Raw genomic sequence first — 17,697 nt, forward strand, 5'->3', positions numbered from 1 at the left:
CCCACTGAGTCCAAGCAGGATGTGTTGGCAGCAGCACAGCCAAGGAATTGCCGTCCCTGGTGGCCGTGTCCAACGGGGCGTGTGATATTCCTCGGGATGGAATACGTGGGCCAAAGTGCTCCAGTCTTGGGTACGCCCAGACCTCGCAGCCTGCTCAGCAGCAAATGCGCAATGAAAATGCTCTCACTTTCTGCCAGAGATAGAGGAGATGGAGACAAGTAAAGCGCCGGATTAGGGTTGCCAGGTGTCCGGTGTTCACCCGGACAGTCCGGTATTTTCGCCTCCTGTCCGGTAAAAAAATTCAGAGGATACCGAACACCTAAAATGTCCGGTATTTTCTGACTTTTTCCCCAGGCCAGGCACCTGACAACCCTACAAACACTCGGCGCCCAGCCTGCCCGAGACCCCCCGGCTCCCAACACCCCCAGCCCTCCAACCCCCGACCCCAGGCTTACCCAGTTCCACAAGGCTGCTGGCGCAAAATGGCTGCAGACCAAGTGCTTCCCCTGGGTCTTAGTGCTCAAGCGCTCCTCTGTTCCTATCCCTGCACTCACTCTTAAAGGGGACATGCTGTTTTAATGCTGCTTTATTTTATTTTTTTGCTCAACAACTTAGAATCATAGAACCATAGAACTGGAAGAGACCTCAGAAGGTCATCAAGTCCAGCCCCCTGCTCTAGCCTCCCCCCCCCTTTTTTTCCCTTCAACAGAATTTTTTCCCGGTGGGTTTTTTTTGGGGGGGGATGTTCGGTATTTTTGTTTCAACCATCTGGCAACCCTACCAGAAATGTGAAGTATTTTGCCAGGCTTCTCTTCTCACAACAAGCCTTCTTCCCTTTGCCCTTAGCTGGAGAGAGCGCCCAGGAGGAAAACTGCTCCTCTTTGGCAGTGCCGGGGTGGGAGGGGATCTCTCACCGGGACAGCTCCTGCTGGCGCCAGAGACAAGCTTTCGAGCTCTTCTGCACTGAAGCAGGGACTGTGAAGCTGGAAAACTTGTCTCTGCCCCAGTAAAGCTGGTCCAATGAAAGCTGTCGCCTCCCCCACCCCGCCTGCCACAGACACAGCCAGCTCTCTGAGCAAGGAAAAGGGGGTCTCACATCCCAGCGGGGTGCGCGGGGTCAGCTGGTCCCTCTCTCAGGACTGGTCTGTTCAGGGCACTTCTCAGGGCCAGGCCCAGGGCCCATCAGAAGATGGTGATGTAACCGCTGCGGGGTGGGTGGAACGGACCAGCCCCATAATCAGGCCTAACAGCCAGCACACCCATTAGCTCACTGACATCCGGCTTCCCGGGATCGGCCCTAGGATGCTACCGACGAGCATCTTCTGCCCACTCGTCGTGGGCCTGGTCCCCTCCCAGGGAGAGCGGACGAACCTCCTGCCGTTCAGACAGGCTGATGTGCTGAGCTGGGGGGAGCCGCGTTGCTTTTCCTTGCCAGTCTCCCAGCTGCCTGGTGGGGCACAAAGCTCCCAGGTCCCCCGGGCCAATGGGCCCACAATGGCGACGGAGCTGGGAGGCCAGGAGACAGTACCCAGCCCCCTGGCGGCTAAGGCTCCGTGAGGCTGCCGGCAGCAAAGTCGGATTGCGGGGGGGACCGTCGCCCAGGAACCGGTTTGAGCCCCCGGGCGGCTGCTCTCTGGTTTCTGACAGTCATGTCCCGTTCCCAGCGCCGAACCCGCGTGATACCGCGGAACGCCAACCCCGAGTGGAACCAGGTGCTGTTCTTTCCCGTCCAGGTGAGATGGGCGAGGGGCAGGAAGGGATGTTGGCAGGGCCCCTTTCCACATCGGCGTTCCCGAGAGGGGCGGGAGCTCCTGCCACGGAGCCCTGAGAGCCTCACGGTGGCCTCTGCAGCTCAGGCTCCGGAGCATCCCTGGGGCAGAAGTGACGCCGAGCGTGCGATGCCCTGTCCTTTCCCCCGGGCAGGCGCCTGCCTGGCTCTCTCCCCGGGGAACCCTGCAGCAGTGGAAGGGGCTGGAAGCCCTCCCTCTCCCCCCTTCAGCTCCCCTGTCCCCTGGCCGCCCCCAGCTGGCCCTGCTCCAAAGCCCCCGTGCACACGGCAGCTCACCCAAAGCAGGGGGCTCATAGGAAGGGGGACCCGGGCTCTGCCAGGGCTCCCAGGGCCTGGCCCCGGGGCACTCGCCCTCCTAACCCCCTTCCCGTTGCAGCTGCCCTCGGTGTGCGACAGGATCAAGCTAACGGTTCTGAGCGGGTAAGACACGCTGGGGCCCCCCTGCAGCCGGGGCCAGGACTCGCCCGGGGACGGGGGCTGCTGAAGGGGGTGGAATGAGCTGTGGTTGGCCCGCGGCCTGGCGGGGCACTGGCGGGCAGCAGGGGGGAGCCTGCGAGGGGTTCAGAGGTGCTCAGACCGTTGCTCTGTGTTGCCGGAGAAGGCCGGTCAGGGACGTGCGCTTGGCACAGCCTGGCTGGCCCTTGGGAGGTTTGTTCTGTCCCCGGCAGAGGGGTCCGTGCCTGCCGGGTCCCCGAGCTTCGAGGCCTGGGCTGGCAGAAGCCAGAGCTCCTGGGATGCACAGAGCTGGGGGCCTTTTGCTGAGCAGCACCCCCCTGCTGCCCTGAAAGCCCCTTTGCTCCCTCTGCACTGCCAGTGCCCGAGCAGGAAGGACGGACGTCCTGGGGACCACGGACATCAGCCTGTCCCAGGTGTCCTCCATGGGGGCTGAGATCGAAGGTAAGGGCTCGGGCCGCACCCTCAGGGCTGGGTTCCTCCGGGGGCCTCTCGCCCTCTCACCTCCCTCTCTGGGTTCCAGGGGATTTCTCCGGGTTCCTGCCCTGCTTTGGACCCAGCTTCCTCACCCTCTATGGGAGCCCCAGAGAGTTCGCCAGCCTCCACGACCCGGACGAGAAACTCAGCTCTGGGAGTGTAAGTGTTTCCCGCCCGCTGGCCGGATCCCACTGGATCCCAGGCAGAGCACATCCCGGGGTGGGGTCCCAGGCACCGGGGGGCCAGGAGGCCTCTGGCATGAATGGGAGGCGCTGGATGAATGGGACCAGGGAGGCTGAGGACCAGGGGGACCCCTCTCCCCAATCACACAGTGAGCCCCACGCCCCTTTGCTCCAGGCGCCTGCACAGTGGGAGGGCCTGGCTGTTGTTTCCTGGGAGGGGAAGGAGCTGGCGGGGGGGGGGGGGGGGGAGGGAGACCAGGGTTTGTGGGGCCACAATCTGCAATAGGAAGAAATCTGGCAGAGGCCTTGCCCCTCCTGCCCAGCCCATAAGTTGCCTCTTGCTGCCCTGGGTTGTCCCATGAATCACAGAGCCCGCGTGGAGCATCCGGAAGCATCTCGGCCGGGGCTCGGAAAACGGAGCTGCTCGCCCTTGATGTCAGGCCCAGAAAGAGTGGGAAAAGCTTCCCTGTGCCCCTGCCTCTCTGACCCCTCGGACGGGGGGGGTCCCAGCCCCTGCCTCTCTGATCCCTCGGACGGGGGGGGGGGATCCAGCCCCTGCCTCTCTGACCCCTCAGACTGGGGGAGGATCCAGCCCCTGCCTCTCTGACCCCTCAGACGGGGGGGGGGGGGTCCCAGCCCCTGCCTCTCTGACCCCTCGGACGGGGGGGGTCCCAGCCCCTGCCTCTCTGACCCCTCGGACAGGGGATCCAGCCCCTGCCTCTCTGACCCCTCAGCCGGGGGGGGTCCCAGCCCCTGCCTCTCTGACCCCTCGGACGGGGGGGGTCCCAGTCCCTGCCTCTCTGACCCCTCGGACAGGGGATCCAGCCCCTGCCTCTCTGACCCCTCAGCCGGGGGGGTCCCAGCCCCTGCCTCTCTGACCCCTCGGACGGGGGGGGTCCCAGTCCCTGCCTCTCTGACCCCTCGGACGGGGGATCCAGCCCCTGCCTCTCTGACCCCTCGGACGGGGGATCCAGCCCCTGCTTCTCTGACCCCTCGCAAGGGGGTTCCCAGCCCCTGCCTCTCCCATCCCTCCCTGGCTCTCGTCTGAGGCCCGTGGTCCCGCAGGAGGAGGGCGTGGCTTACCGAGGCCGGGTCCTGGTGGAACTGGACACCAGCATGGAGGGGCCCTCGGCCCAGGAGAGCGAGGACATCCCGCCGGAGGCTGCTGCCAGGGTGGAGGTAACTAAGCAGGACTGGGGCCAGCCAGGCACAGGGACGAAGCTTCTTTGGGGCTGGCTCCAGCAGACAGGGAGCCGCTCGTTAGCGATCGGGGCACTGTGAGCCGGGAGCGCCCGTGGGCCCCTCGCTCCCAACACACCTGCACGTGGCCCCTGCGAGACGGGAACCGCTGAGCCCCGTAGCCCTGGCAGCCCGGGCACTTCTCCCTGGCACGGCTGGAGCAGCCCTGCACCGACACGTCCCCGGGGCTGGGCCGCAGGGTCTGTCCCCTTGGTGCCAGGAGAGTGTCGGAGGGGCCGGGTTAGGCTGATCGCGGCACCGCCGTCCCTGGCCGACCCTCCCAGGAGCTCTGCAGCCTGCGTGGCAGGGAGGGGCCCTCTGGCCTCCCCACTGCAAGGAGATGCAGTCGCAGCGCCCTGCGCGCGAGCCCAGGCTGCCAGAGGCGAACGCGCCCGGGCTCCGCGCTGCGCAGGGTTAGAGTGAGGCCACGGTGGGGACCGACCGTCGCGGTTGGACCTAGATGGGGCCTGCTCCCACCTGGCCATCCCATGGGTCCTAAGAAAGTGCAAAGGGGCTGCAGGCTGGAGCTGTTCAGCAAAGCCTCGCTCCGAAGGGCACGTGCCTGGTTCTTCCCCCGCCATCCGTGCCTGCTCCGAGGTTGCTGTGCCCATCTCAGGCAGCTGTCCTGCGGCGACTGGCCCACAGTCACCCCGTGAGCTCAAACGCCAGCGGCTGGTGCCTTTGCTGCAGCAGGTCAGGCTGGGTCTTCACTACGGTGAGAGCGGCCAAGAGGTTCAGCAAGGACAAGAGCAGCGTCCCGCCCTTGGGGGGGAAGAATCCCACGTCCTGCTGCGGGCTGGGGGCCGACTGGCTGGGCAGCAGTTCTGCAGAGAAGGGCCTGGGGATCCCAGTGGAGAGAAGCTGGAGCTGAGTCGACAGGGGCCCTTGTGTCCGAGAGGGCGAATGGCACATTGGGGGGCATTAGGAGCAGCATTGCCGGCAGGTCCAGAGATGTGATTGTTCCCCTTTATTCGGCTCTGGTGAGGCCACATCTGGAGTGGTGCGTCCAGTTCCGGGCCCCCACTACAGAAAGGACGAGGGCGCATTGGAGAGGGGCCAGCGGGGGGCGACCAAAATGCTGAGGGGACTGGAGCACATGGCCTGCGAGGAGGGGCTGAGGGAGTTGGGCTGGTTCAGTCTGCAGCAGAGCAGAGCGAGGGGGGATTTGAGAGCAGCCTGCAGCTACCTGCAGGGGGGTCCAAAGGGGCTGGCGAGAGGCTGTGCTCAGTGGGGGCGGGTGGCAGAACAAGGAGCAATGGGCTCAAGTTGCAGTGGGGGGGGGGGAGTCTAGGCTGGATATTAGGAAATACTAGGGGGCTACGCCCCATGCTCACCAACTCCCCCCCCCCCCCCCCCCACTCCTCCATGGCCGCGTTCACATCCGGAGAGCCTGGCGATTTCATTCTGTTTCAAAGTCTTTCCTGACGGGCGAGAGAGAAACCGTTTCCCTGCGGGGGGGGGGGGGGGGCTGGGTTCCCTCGGGAGGGGTGGAATCTCCGACCTTAGAGGTGTGTCAGGCCCGGCTGGGATGACTGAGTTGGGGCAGGACTAGGTGACCGCCCGAGGTCTCCAGCCTGTGAGTCTCTGGCTCTAAGACACCAGCACCTGCCCCTCCCGGTCTCATCCCCGCCGCTGGGTCTTCCCTTGGCCAGCGGTACCTGTCCCGGCGCAAGTACGGCCTGTGCGCCATCTTCTACTCGGCCACCATGCTGCCCGCGCTCAAGGAGCTGATCCAGTTCGAGGTCAGCATCGGGAACTACGGCAACAAGTTTGACGTGACATGCAAGCCCTGCGCCTCCACCACCCAGTACAGCCAGGCCGTGTTTGACGGTAGGGGCCAGGCGGGAGAGGGACCAGGCTGGCCGGGGCAGACGAGGGGCGGGAAGGGGGGAAGCGCTCTGCAGAGATGGGGGGACGCAAGCAGCCAGATTCAGAGCGAGCAGAATTTCTAAAGGTCCTGCCCCCGCAGATCCGTCCGTTCTCCCAGCGAGGTGCAGGGTTCCCAACGCGGCATTTTCCGAGAGAGCCCCCCATGCTGGAAGTTGTTTGACCAGGTCTCCTCCTGGGGGTCACCTTGCCAGGAGCCCCTGCTGCCCACTGCAACCCACGTCTTGCTGTCCCCTGGGGCCGCGTGGTCCCTGCGCCAGTCCCAGGTGCAGACCCCATGTCAGACACCCCCTTGGTGGTGGGCCCCCCCAGTGCAGCCACCCAGCCCCTGCCCTGCCCCAGTTGCACTCCTCTTGAGTGAAGTCTCTGGCCCATGGGCTCAGACCAGCCTGCGGGGGTTTCAGCCCCGGCCCAGACGGGTTCTGTGTCCAGAGCCCAAGCTCAGGCAAGGGGCCGGCACATAGCGGAGAGAGCTCTTGGTGACCTTCCCGGGCCTTCTCCACAAGGCCCCCTGTGGGTTCTGGACTCGCTGGGCGCGCAGCTGAGCCTGCTCTGTGCACCAGCTCCTGCGCTCGCCCTGTGACGGGTGCAGGGGCGACCTGTGTTCTTACAAGCAGGGGCCTGTATCGCTGGACCCAGGCCTAGTCCTCAGTCTGGCGCGGCCCCACAGCGACAGCCGCAGGCCAGCGGCCGGGGCGAGACGCTCCAGAGGGGGCACTGTGCTGCTATAACCCACCAGCCGCTTCCACCCCATCGTCTCCCCCCCACCCCCAAGCCCAGCGTTCACCCCCCTTCCCGCCCACCGGCCAGGAAACCACTATCACTACCTGCCCTGGTACGACACCAAGCCGATGGTGGCCATCACCTCCTTCTGGGAGGACGCCAGCTACTCCATGGACACCCTGAACATCCTGCTCTCCATCGCGGACAGGCTGGTGAGTCAGGTCCCGGCCGTGCAGGGGGCAGGGGAGTTCCGGCTGCGGAGCGATCCAGCCAATTAACCGCCCCCCGCTTGGCAAAGTGGCGACTCCAGGCAGAGGCGCAGCAGCCGGCAAGTGCGCGAAGGGTTAAATGCCACAGGCTGGTCGGGGGTGGGGCGAGGGGGATGGGTTAAACTGTGGAACTGCCTGCCCAGTGACGGGAGGGAGCAGCAGCTGGAGACGTCTGCCGTGGGGCTGCCGGACCAAACTGCAGCCCTGGATGCAAGTGGAACCACATCGGGCCGGGGCGCAGCAGAAAGCTGGCCTAGCCCAGCGCCGGGCACGTGCCTGGAGCACCCCGCCCTGCACAGGCGGCAGAGCTGGGTGCACAGCCAGGCCTTGGCTCACTCTCCCGACCGTTCCAGCTTCCTTCACTGCCGGGCAGACACCCGAACCCCGCTCGCCCGCCTGGAGCAGAGTGGGGACCAGACAGCCCCCAGCCCCTCCTGCCCCCCAGGCCTCCCTGCCACCCCGCCCCCAGCCCCCCCTGCCTCCTGCCCCCAGCCCCTCCTGCCCCTCCGCCCCCAGCCCCTCCTGCCTCCTGCCCCCAGCCCCTCCTGCCCCCCCAGCCCCTCCTGCCCCTTGCCCCCAGCCCCTCCTGCCCCCAGCCCCTCCTGCCTCTCCTGCCCCAAGCCCCTCCTGCCCCCAGCCCCACACCTCAAGCCCACTTCTTGGCAGCTCCCTCCCACACAAAGAACCACTTTTGGCCCCACCCCAGAGCCTAGGGAGCCCACACAATCTCCTAGCCCCTCCCCCAGGCTCTGGGGTGTGAGGGGGATGTGGGGGCCACAGTGAGGTGGGTTTTTGCTTCTCACTTTTGTGCAGCCCCTGAGTGATTTTTCTCCCACCAAGAGGCTCCCCGCCCCTGCCAGAGACCCGAGCCAGACCCGCTACCTGTCCTGGGGGACCCGGCCCATTGGAGTCAATGGAAAGGCTGGAGAGGGCGCTAACTGCGCGGTTGCTCTGCCGCAGACCTGGTCGGACTTAACCCCCCCTCCCCCAGAAACTGAACCTGGACGCGCTGAGATCCGTCCCGAATGCCAAGGACCCGGCCCTGGGCCCTGCCTGCAGGAAGCTGCTGAGGGAGCTGCTGGAGGACTGCAGGTGAGCCTGGGGCAGGCGGCTGAGGGCTGTCTCCCTGGTAATTAGACCTCGCAGATGCAGTGTGGAGCCTGGAGACCCGGCTCTCGGACCCTGCAAGACGGGGCAGGCCCAGAGCCCGGGAGCTACGTTGCAGGCCTGAGCCCTGGCGCCCACGTCAGCCGGCACCAGCTCCTAACGGCCGTGCAGACACCTCGGGGCAGCACAGGACGTGGCCGGCCCGGAGCGCGGCTCAGAGGGGGGGAAATTGCTTTGCGCTCCGGCCACGCTCCAAGGCCTCACGATGCTTTGCCCACGGCGACAGGCCTGCGAGTCCGTGCCCCTCGGCCCCCGGCTCGGCCGGCCGTGCACACAGCCACGGCGTGCCTTTGAGGAGCCCTCGGGGCCAGACCTCCCCAGGGTGCTGAGTGGCTCCGGGATTTCTAGCCTCACTGTGGCAAGTTGTGACTCACCAGCACAGCGCCTCCCGCTGGTCACGCTGGGAATTACTCGGCTCAGCAGCACCCACCTCCCGCCAGTGGCTCGCCTGCTCTTACTGGTTCCCCGTTCCCCAGGGCCTGATATCAGGACCACGGAGCCCTTTCCCTCTGGGCCCTGCCCTACCACAGCACCCCCACACCCTGGGGTCCTCCCCTCCCAGGGAACCCCAACCCCCTATGCTCACCATGCCTTAGTGACCCACTGCCAGGCACATCATCTAGCTGGCAACGGCCGCCTGGGTTAATCACTCAGCATTGGCAGGGGGTGTGGACCTGCTGCTTCTGCCCTGGCTGCTCCTCTGCAGCCTTAGTACCTGCTTGGGCCCCTCTAGTCGGGCCTCAGCCTGGGGGTTATTCAGGCCTGAGATCCCCAGCTCACCTGCCTTCTCCCAGCCCTGCTCTGTCCATGGTCCCTGCTAGCAGGCAGCCAGGTCCCACTCCCTCCAGAGCTGGAGCAAGAGTGTGCACCTCGCCTCCAGGAACCCTTTTTATAGCGATTGGCTGACGCTAGCTCCCCCCTGATTGGCTCCCAGGGCTGGCTTTAACCCCTTTTATGCCAGGAGCAGGGTGGCGCCCCCTGAGCAGCATGGGAATGACACCTGGTGTTATTAACCCGAGGGGGCCAGAATCGGGTCTCAAGCAGCAGGTTGATCTCTGTACTGTACTAAGGTCTAAGCATAGCACGTCTACCACTTCCCCCTCGTCCACAAGGCTTATACTACTCGGCAAGGTCTGAGGGGTGTGAGTCCGAAGGAGGAAGGGGAATGTTTAGGGCAGGAGGCAAGGAAACCAAAGGCTGGCGCTCAGGGGAAGAGCCCTACCCGTGAGATCTGTGAGGTTATGGGGCTGCCTCCCAAGGGGAAGGCACGGCGTCTCCACCCCGTGGGCATGTAAAACTGGACGGGACAGAGCCCTGGCAAAGGCTGCAGGGAGCAGCCCTGCCTACAGAAGGGGGACTGGCCCCCTCTTTTCCGGTTCTAGCCTACCCGCTGCCATGGGTCAATTCTACCTTCCTCATCTCTCCCTGGTGGGGCACGGGCAGGTCAGTTTCAGACCCCTCTTCTTCCTGCGCTGGGCCAGCTCTGACCTCTCCCTGTTGGCTGGTCGCAGACGGCCGCTGCCCAGCTTGAAAGGGCGGGTGACAGCCACAGGCCTGGATCAGCACCTGAGAGACCTGCGTGGCCGGCTCCTCAGCCAAGTAGCCAGGGCTGCAGAGAGGATGAGTGCTGGGACTGACCCCAAGACCCTGATCGCCAAGGGAGAGGACTGGCTGCAGAGGATCCGCTCTGTCACGCCTGAGGTAGGCCAAGGCCTCGTGCTGCCTCCCAGACACCCACCCTGAGCTACCGGGCCCACTGGCAGCTCCTCCGCCATCCTGCTGCCCCTAGGGGCTGCAGCTGAGCACCTTCCCGGCCCGTGCTGGGCCAGACCGAGGGCTGAGCCGGGGCTCCGCATGGTCCTGTCCTGGCTCCCTGGAGGCAGGAGCAAGGAGTGATGCTGCGTCAGTGCTATGGGGCTCGCAGGGGGGCAGAACCACTCCTCAGTCCCCCTGGAGCTGCGCCTGCCCACAGGCCCGGCAGGGGGAATTGGCACTGCCCATGCCATGGGAAGGAGAGCAGCCTCGGCAGTCTCATCTACCCAATCTCTTCTCCCACCCCCAGCCCCACGCCAGCATGCCCGATGTGCTGATCTGGATGCTGTGCAAGGAGAAGCGGGTGGCCTATGCCCGGGTGAAGGCTCACACCATCATGTTCTCCAAGGCGGAGCCCAGTGCCTGTGGCAGGCTGTGCGGGAAAACCCACACCCTCTTCCTGCAGGTAAGAGCTGTGCCAGTGCCCTGCCCTCTCGCCAGCCCGGGGCTGGCCCTGTCCACACGCCCTGACTCTTTGCCCTTCTCCCGCAGAGCCCCCAGGGCGACGGAAAGGGCACCGTCCTCGGCCAGCTGCGCGTGCGGATGTGGCTCGGCCGGGTGTCCGACAGCCAGGAGACCATGCGGTTCTGCGAGGGGACCATCGGGGTCCATGCAGAGACGGTGAGGCGGAGCGGGGGGGCAGCTTCGGGGCAGGCCTCTCGCCACTGGGGCAGGGCGTCCCTGTGGGGAGGGAGGGCAGTGCCGTGTACACACCGCGCCGCGGGCAGCCCAGGCGACTGTGACTCCCCGTCGCTTGCCCTGCCACCACAGCCCCTCCGCCACCCCCCTTGCGGTGCCCAGAGCCCAGCCCGGCCCATGGAACGGCACCCGCTCTGACCCGCTTCCCTCCGTGTCTGTCGCGCCCGGTGCCACCCAGTACGAGAACCAGGTGAAGATCTTTGGGCAATGGGGCTCCAAGGGGCTGATGCAGCATCCCAGCTTCTCGGACATCACTGGGAAGATTGGTCTCCCGAGGGACAAGTTCCAGCTGCCCAAGGGCTGGCAATGGGACGGCAACTGGGCGGTGGAGCCGCAGCGGCGGTGAGTCGTGGCTCTGAGCCTGCTCTGCACAGGGACCCTGTTGGTGGGAGCAGGCCTGGAGGAGGCCAAAGAGCACATGGGAGGGGGGCTGCAGGAATCTCCCCGGTGTCGAGCAGGCTGCTCGGAGGTGAGGTTGCACCATTTTCTGCAAGGCCTGACGTGGCCTGTAATATAACAGGTTCTGGGGACACGGCTGAGAGGGCCAAATCAGGGTGAACTGCTTAGAGACAGGGCTACGTACAGCCCCGAACTGGGGGTTCTTCACTATAAGGCTCCAAACCCATCACACAGAGCACGCCTGTTCGCCGCACTGGCCAGCAAGTCACACGAGCAACCCCCGGAGACACTGGACACGTGGAGGTTACGAAAACCAACCTCGCCCAACCCGAAACGGTTCTGCTGAACCGTCCCTGGACAATTCATACTTCAGCCCTTACCCAGAAGGCCTGCTGGCCCAGGCCTTTCACATCTGACAGCCAAAGGGTTCTTGGTAAAAGAAAAGGTTGAGAGTAAAATTGTTAAGAAAACAGAATGACTCTAATTACAACTCCCTGGTGCAGGCTGGAGGCAGAGACGCAATGCTCGGCTGCCTTGCACGTCTCTGCGTGCGCCCGGCTCGGCCATCCTTCCGGGCCCAGTTCCTGGCAAAGCTGGTCCTGAAGTGACGAGCTGGAGTGAGAACCTCTGGGGCCCTGTGGCGGGAACCCCCTTCTCCCTGTGCGACCGTAGCTCCCCAGCTGAGTTTGTCACATGAGCCGGTCGCCTGCCCGTGCCTGACTCGGGCCTTTTTAGTCAGCGGCCCTGGCTCAGGTACCAGCCTGCACGGTCACAGCAAAGGGCCTCAGGTGCAGACTGGCCTCACCTGAGCTGCGCTGTCAGTAGGCAGGCCAGGCCTGTTGAGTCTCCCAGAAGCAAACACGCCCAGAGCCGACACTCGTAACTTTAAATCCAAACACGAGCCATCCCTGCAGAGGAGCCGTACAGACAGAAGCAGCGAATCATCAGCTTTCTATAGACATCTCTCCTGGCCACTGTGCACAGGGTTCGGTACAAACATAGAACAGCGGTTGCAACAATGATTTGCATGTTCATATCAGAATCATCCATTTGGAAATGGGCGACAGGGGAGGGGTCAGGTGAGGATCCCTCTGGGGCATCTGGCACTGGCTGCTGTGGGCAGACAGGACACTGGGCTGGGTGGACCTTTGGTCTGACCCAGTGTGGCCGTTCTTATGTTCTAAGCCAAAAACGTCTTATGGCCCAGGGCAGGAAACAGCACTAGATGGCCTTTGGGAACTAACCTGTGACACTGGACTGTGCAGGCTCCTTGAGAGGCAAGGTGGTTAAAGGGTTAAATGTGACTTCAGCTGAGGGTTTGAGTAGGATGGGAAAAGCTAAGCTAGTGAAGGGCCTAGAGAGCTGCTTGCAGAACAGAACTGCGGAACTCACTGCTGTAGGATACTATTGCAGAAAATAGATGAGCCCATGTCCCGGAGGGTATGTCTACACTACCACCCTAGTTCGAACTAGGGTGGTTAATGTAGTCAATCGAAGTTGCAAATGAAGCCCGGGATTTCAATATCCCGGGCTTCATTTGCATCTTGCCGGGCGCCGCCATTTTTAAATCCCCGGTAGTTCGGACTCCGTGCCTGTGGCTACACGCGGCACGGAGTAGGTAGTTTGAATTAGGCTTTCTAATTTGAACTACCGTGACATCTCGTCGAGAGCCTAATTCAAACTACCTACTCCATGCCGCGTGTAGCCGCGGGCACGGAGTCCGAACTACCGGGGATTTAAAAATGGCGGCGCCCGGCAAGATGCAAACGAAGCCCGGCATATTGAAATCCCCGGCTTCATTTGCAACTTCGATTGACGACATTAACCACCCTAGTTCGAACTAGCGTGGTCGTGTAGACAGACCCGGAGAGATTAGCTCTGTCCCAGTCAGGATCCTGTCTGCGTATTGTCTCAGGGCGTTCAGACTTTGTATGAGGCCTCATGGTGTAAGAAGATCACCAGCTGGGCTAGGAGGAACATGCTCCCTCACTGGTGGAGAGTTGCCTGGAGGGTTCTCTAGGCCCTCCGCTGCTGAGGTTCAGTGGGAGAGAAGAGGAAGATGCATGCAGAGCCAGCAAGCCACACCTTGGAAAAGCCATGAGATGAGACTTCCACATTCCTGACTTGGCCTTGGCCTCGGCCTCCCACTCAGGCTGCTGCTGGACACCGAGACCAACCTGCGGGAGGTGCTGGAGGAGGTGTACGAGAACGAGTGCCGGCAGCCGGGGGAGGAGTGGGCCCCGGCCCCTTGTCCCAACACTGATGCGGTGAGGAGAGGGGTGACCCTGGGCACAGGCAGCATGGCCAGGGCTACAGCTCTGTCCCCACCCTGCACTAGTCTGGAGGCTCCACGCCTGCAGCTCCCATTGGCCTGGAATCACAGCCAATGGGAGCTGCGGGGGCAGGGCCTGCAGGCGAGGGCGGGGCAGCGTGGAGCCACCTGCCCCCTGACCAGATGGGGGAACTGCCCTGCCCCCACCCGTGCCCCAGCCCTGAGCTCCCTTCCTCCCCCACGCTACCTGCTACCCAGACCCCACGCCCCCACCCCAGCCTCCAGCCCTGAGCCCCAATCCCACACTCCAGCCCCCTTGACTCCAGCCCAGAGCCCCCTCCTCCACTCCAAACGCCTCACCCCAGCCCCACCCCCTCCTGCCACAACCCCCTGCCCACAGCCCCCTCCCGCTCTCTGAACTTTGGCCCCACCCTGGAGCCCACGGGGCCCCCAAAAGAGTTAACCAGGTGTCATCTTGGAGGGTGAATTTCACTGCTCTGTGCCCTCAGCCCAGGCCCCGTGGGCAGGAAACAGGACAGGGGCGGCTGCCCCGGGCCCCGTGCTTCACTAGGCCCCGCAAAACTCTCGTCCGCCCCTGCCTGGGGGAGATACGTGCCCGCTCCAGCCTGAGCACGGCTCCACCCGAAATCCCTCCCCCCCCGCTTCACAGCCCCGATCCGGGGGGGGCCCGAGGCTTCGGCCCTTGCAGCAGCCCCTGGCCCTCGGGCAGGAGACTCTGGCCATGCCCAGGCTGCCAGGCCTTGCGCCCGCTCCCCCAGCTCCCTGCTGCTCGGTTCCAGGGCGGAGCCGCCGTCGCCCCCAAGGAAGCCATCGTGTGCCCCAAGGGCTGGCATTTCCCGGACAGCTGGAGGGTGGAGGTGAACCGAGCGGTGGACGAGTCGGGTACGTGGCCTCGTTCCAGGGGAACCGCTGGGCTGCGAGGCGGGAGCAGCCGGAGAGCCGGGACCGAGCCGCTGCCCACGCCAAGCGCTGGGGCTCGGTGCTGGCTCTGCCCCCGGCTGACCCGCCGGACAGGGCTGCAGCCAGGTCCCAGCACAAGCTGCCCGTCCTGCCAGACAGGCCGTGCAGGCTGAGCCCCTCGCCCTGGGCGGGGCTGGGGGTCCTGGGCGCTCTGTGCCGCCGGAGGGCTGGTGAAGGGACAGCGGTGCCGTGTGCAGCCGCGGTCGCGGGATCAGCGCCCCGCAGGGCCCGGGCAGCAGAGGCCAGGCAGGAGGCGGCCTGGCCGCGGGAGCCCAGTTGCCCGGGTCCTGAGGCAGCGCGGCTCCTCCGGCAGGCTGGGAGTACGGCGTCGGCATCCCGCCCGCCGGAGCCCCCCAGGCCTGGAGCGCGGCGGAGAAGACGTACCACACGCACCGGCGCCGGCGCTGGCTGCGGAGACGCTGTCGGGACCTGAGCCCCCAGAGCCAGGAACAGGAAATCGCCTCCTTTCTGCAGCTGGTAGGGGCCGCGATGGCAGCGCTATGGGGCTGTGCTTGCGGGGGACCAGGGGGGCTGTGTTTCGGGGCGGGGGGGCTGTGCTTGCAGGGGCTGGGGGGGGGCTGCGTTTCAGGGGCAGGAGGGGCTGTTTGCAGGGGGTGGGGGGGCTGTGTTTCGGGGCGGGGGGGCTGTGTTTGCAGGGGGTTGGGGGGGCTGTGTTTCGGGGCGGGGGGGCTGTGTTTGCAGGGGGTGAGGGGGCTGTGTTTCGGGGCGGGGGGGCTGTGTTTCGGGGTGGGGGCGCTGTGTTTGCAGGGGGTGAGGGGGCTGTGTTTCGGGGCGGGGGGGCTGTGTTTACAGGGGGGGGGGGGCTGTGTTTCGGGGCGGGGGGGCTGTGTTTGCAGGGGGTGAGGGGGCTGTGTTTCGGGGCGGGGGGGCTGTGTTTGCAGGGGGTGAGGGGGCTGTGTTTCGGGGCGGGGGGGCTGTGTTTGCAGGGGGTTGGGGGGGCTGTGTTTCGGGGCGGGGGGGCTGTGTTTGCAGGGGGTGAGGGGGCTGTGTTTCGGGGCGGGGGGGCTGTGTTTGCAGGGGGTTGGGGGGGCTGTGTTTTGGGGCGGGGGGGCTGTGTTTGCAGGGGGTTGGGGGGGCTGTGTTTTGGGGCCGGGGGGGCTGTGTTTGCAGGGGGTTGGGGGGGCTGTGTTTCGGGGCGGGGGGGCTGCAGCCCACAGTCCCTGGGGGGTCGCGTGACAAAGGAGCAAGCGCTGTCAGGACACCTGGCTGCTCCGCGAATCGCCGAGGCTCCCGGAGCCAGCAGGGGACGGGGGACGCCCCACGGAGCCGGGGGTCTGCCGGAGGGGAAAGGCCTGGCGGGTCAGGGCGGAGTCTGCCCCGGCCCCAGGCCCCGCCCGTTCTTGCAGCACGCTGCCCGGAGGCCGGCGGACGAGGACAGCTGGGAATACGCCTCCTTCTGGGGCTGGAAGTTCCACCTGCAGCCCCGGCCCCAGGACACGTACCGGCGGCGCTGCTGGCGCAGGAAGCTCGCGCCCCTGCAGCCCACCAGGGCAGCGCCCATTTTCCTCCTGGAGGGCTCCCTGGTAAGAGCCGGGCAGCAAAGGGGCATCGCTCTGGGCTGGTCACTCGGCCGCTGTTCTAGCCCCGGGGTCAGCTCCTCCCGCTGCCGGCCACGCACGGGAATGGCTGGACCCTGGCCCCGGCCGCTGGCCAGCCCCGGCCATAGTGCTGCTCGGTGCAGTCGGCCAGCTGGAGGCTTCGCCGGGGCAGGCAGATCTCGGCTGGGCCCCCAGACTGGCCCACGCAGCTGTACGCCCAGGGGTCCCCGGCTGGAGAGGGAGGGCAGCGCCCCAGGCCCCTTGGCTCCCCTTGGCACCGCTCTCCTTCCTCTGCCACAAAGCACCATCCAGCCACCAGCACAAAGCGTGGGCCCGAAGCAGGCCCGATGCCAGAGGTGATGGGCACAAGGGCCACCTGCCCCAAGCAGCTCGCAGCCCCGGGCAGGCAGCCCCAAGCCCCGGCACAAGGAGGTTCAGGGACTGGTTCCAGCAGAGCTGGGGGCTGGGAACGGGAAGCTGGATCTGCCCGGCGAGCCCCAGCCAGGCTCCGGGCTGCCCAGGGCTGAGGGCTGCTCCCTGCGCAGGGTGTGGAGCTCGGGGAGCAAGGCGAGGAGGAGCCCGAGACGAAGGCGCCGGAGGCGGGCGGGGGGGAGAAGAGGTCCCCAGCACAGAACATCCTGCAGCTGAACACGCCCCTGATCACCTGCGTCTTCCCGCGTGAGTCCCTGGCCCCGGCTCATCCCACGGCCCTGGAGCCGGCCCTCGTCCTCGGCTGGGTCCCTGGCTCCGCGGCCCCTCCGCGGTCACGGCAGGGAGCCCCGGCTGCAGCTGGGCCCGGGGCTGGATCGTGGGGGGGAGCAGGAGTGTAGGGGAGGCCTGTGAACTCTTCATTTTCCAGAGCCCAATTCCTACCAGCTGCGCTGCTACATCTACCAAGCCAGGGACCTGGCGCCGAGCAAAGGCAAGAGCTACTCCGGTAGGTGGCCTGATGCCCCCCGGCCTCTCCCAGACCGGCCCTGACTCCCCCTCCCCTCCCCCCACACCTGCCCTGACTCCCCCTCCCCTCCCCCCAGACTGGCCCTGACTCCCCCTCCCCTCCCCCCAGACCGGCCCTGGCTCCCCCTCCCCTCCCCCCACGCCTGCCCTGACTCCCCCTCCCCTCCCCCCAGACCGGCCCTGGCTCTCCCTCCCCTCCCCCCACACCTGCCCTGACTCCCCCTCCCCTCCCCCAACACCGGCCCCGGCTCCCCCTCCCCTCCCCCCACACCTGCCCTGACTCCCCCTCCCCTCCCCCCACACCGGCCCTGACTCCCCCTCCCCTCCCCCACACCTGCCCTGGCTCCCCCTCCCCCTCCCCCAGACCTGCCCTGACTCCCCCTCCCCTCCCCCAGACCGGCCCTGGCTCCCCCACACCTGCCCTGGCTCCCCCTCCACCTTCCCCCCAGCACCTGCCCTGGCTCCCCCTCCCCTCCCCCCCCACCTGGCTCTGGCTCCCCCTCCTCTCCTCTCTCCTCTCCTCTCCCCCTCCCCCCCCCCACACCTGCCCTGACTCCCCCCTCTCTCTCCCCACACACCTGCCCCGGCTCCTCCCACCATCCCCCCAGACCTGCCCTGACTCCCCCCATTCCTCTCCTGGCTCTCCAGACCCGAGTGCTTGCAAGCCCAGCCCGCTCTGGCCAGACAGGCCCCTCGGTGGGCAGAGCCCTGCCCGGCCTGCCGTCTAAACAGCGTCCCTGCGGGTTCTGTGCCCGTGGGCTGCACAGGGCAGGCGGGAGCCCAGAGACCCCACCCCCTCTGACAGATTCCTGCCCCCTCGCCACTTCCACCC

The 17,697-nt window shown here is 66.0% G+C and overlaps 1 protein-coding gene across 2 annotated transcripts in view; it reads left to right on the plus strand.

Annotated features, from left to right (window-relative positions):
* The window catches only part of FER1L5 (fer-1 like family member 5), a 63,643-nt gene that overhangs the window by 20,595 nt on the left and 25,351 nt on the right, over positions 1-17,697 (plus strand). For both annotated transcript variants that reach the window (XM_089773884.1, XM_089773885.1), the window contains exons 15-32: positions 1,665-1,733; positions 2,166-2,209; positions 2,604-2,686; positions 2,766-2,878; positions 3,967-4,080; positions 5,793-5,970; positions 6,838-6,962; positions 8,011-8,111; positions 9,698-9,887; positions 10,249-10,404; positions 10,491-10,619; positions 10,876-11,039; positions 13,249-13,363; positions 14,169-14,271; positions 14,663-14,826; positions 15,717-15,893; positions 16,454-16,586; positions 16,768-16,845. In XM_089773884.1, the coding sequence (XP_089630010.1) occupies positions 1,665-1,733; positions 2,166-2,209; positions 2,604-2,686; positions 2,766-2,878; positions 3,967-4,080; positions 5,793-5,970; positions 6,838-6,962; positions 8,011-8,111; positions 9,698-9,887; positions 10,249-10,404; positions 10,491-10,619; positions 10,876-11,039; positions 13,249-13,363; positions 14,169-14,271; positions 14,663-14,826; positions 15,717-15,893; positions 16,454-16,586; positions 16,768-16,845 (2,236 nt within the window). The remainder of the gene's footprint in view (positions 1-1,664; positions 1,734-2,165; positions 2,210-2,603; positions 2,687-2,765; positions 2,879-3,966; positions 4,081-5,792; positions 5,971-6,837; positions 6,963-8,010; positions 8,112-9,697; positions 9,888-10,248; positions 10,405-10,490; positions 10,620-10,875; positions 11,040-13,248; positions 13,364-14,168; positions 14,272-14,662; positions 14,827-15,716; positions 15,894-16,453; positions 16,587-16,767; positions 16,846-17,697) is intronic.

Source organism: Pelodiscus sinensis, chromosome 28, assembly GCF_052426305.1.
Source record: "Pelodiscus sinensis isolate ZL-2025 chromosome 28, ASM5242630v1, whole genome shotgun sequence".
NCBI classification, from domain to species: domain Eukaryota; kingdom Metazoa; phylum Chordata; order Testudines; family Trionychidae; genus Pelodiscus; species Pelodiscus sinensis.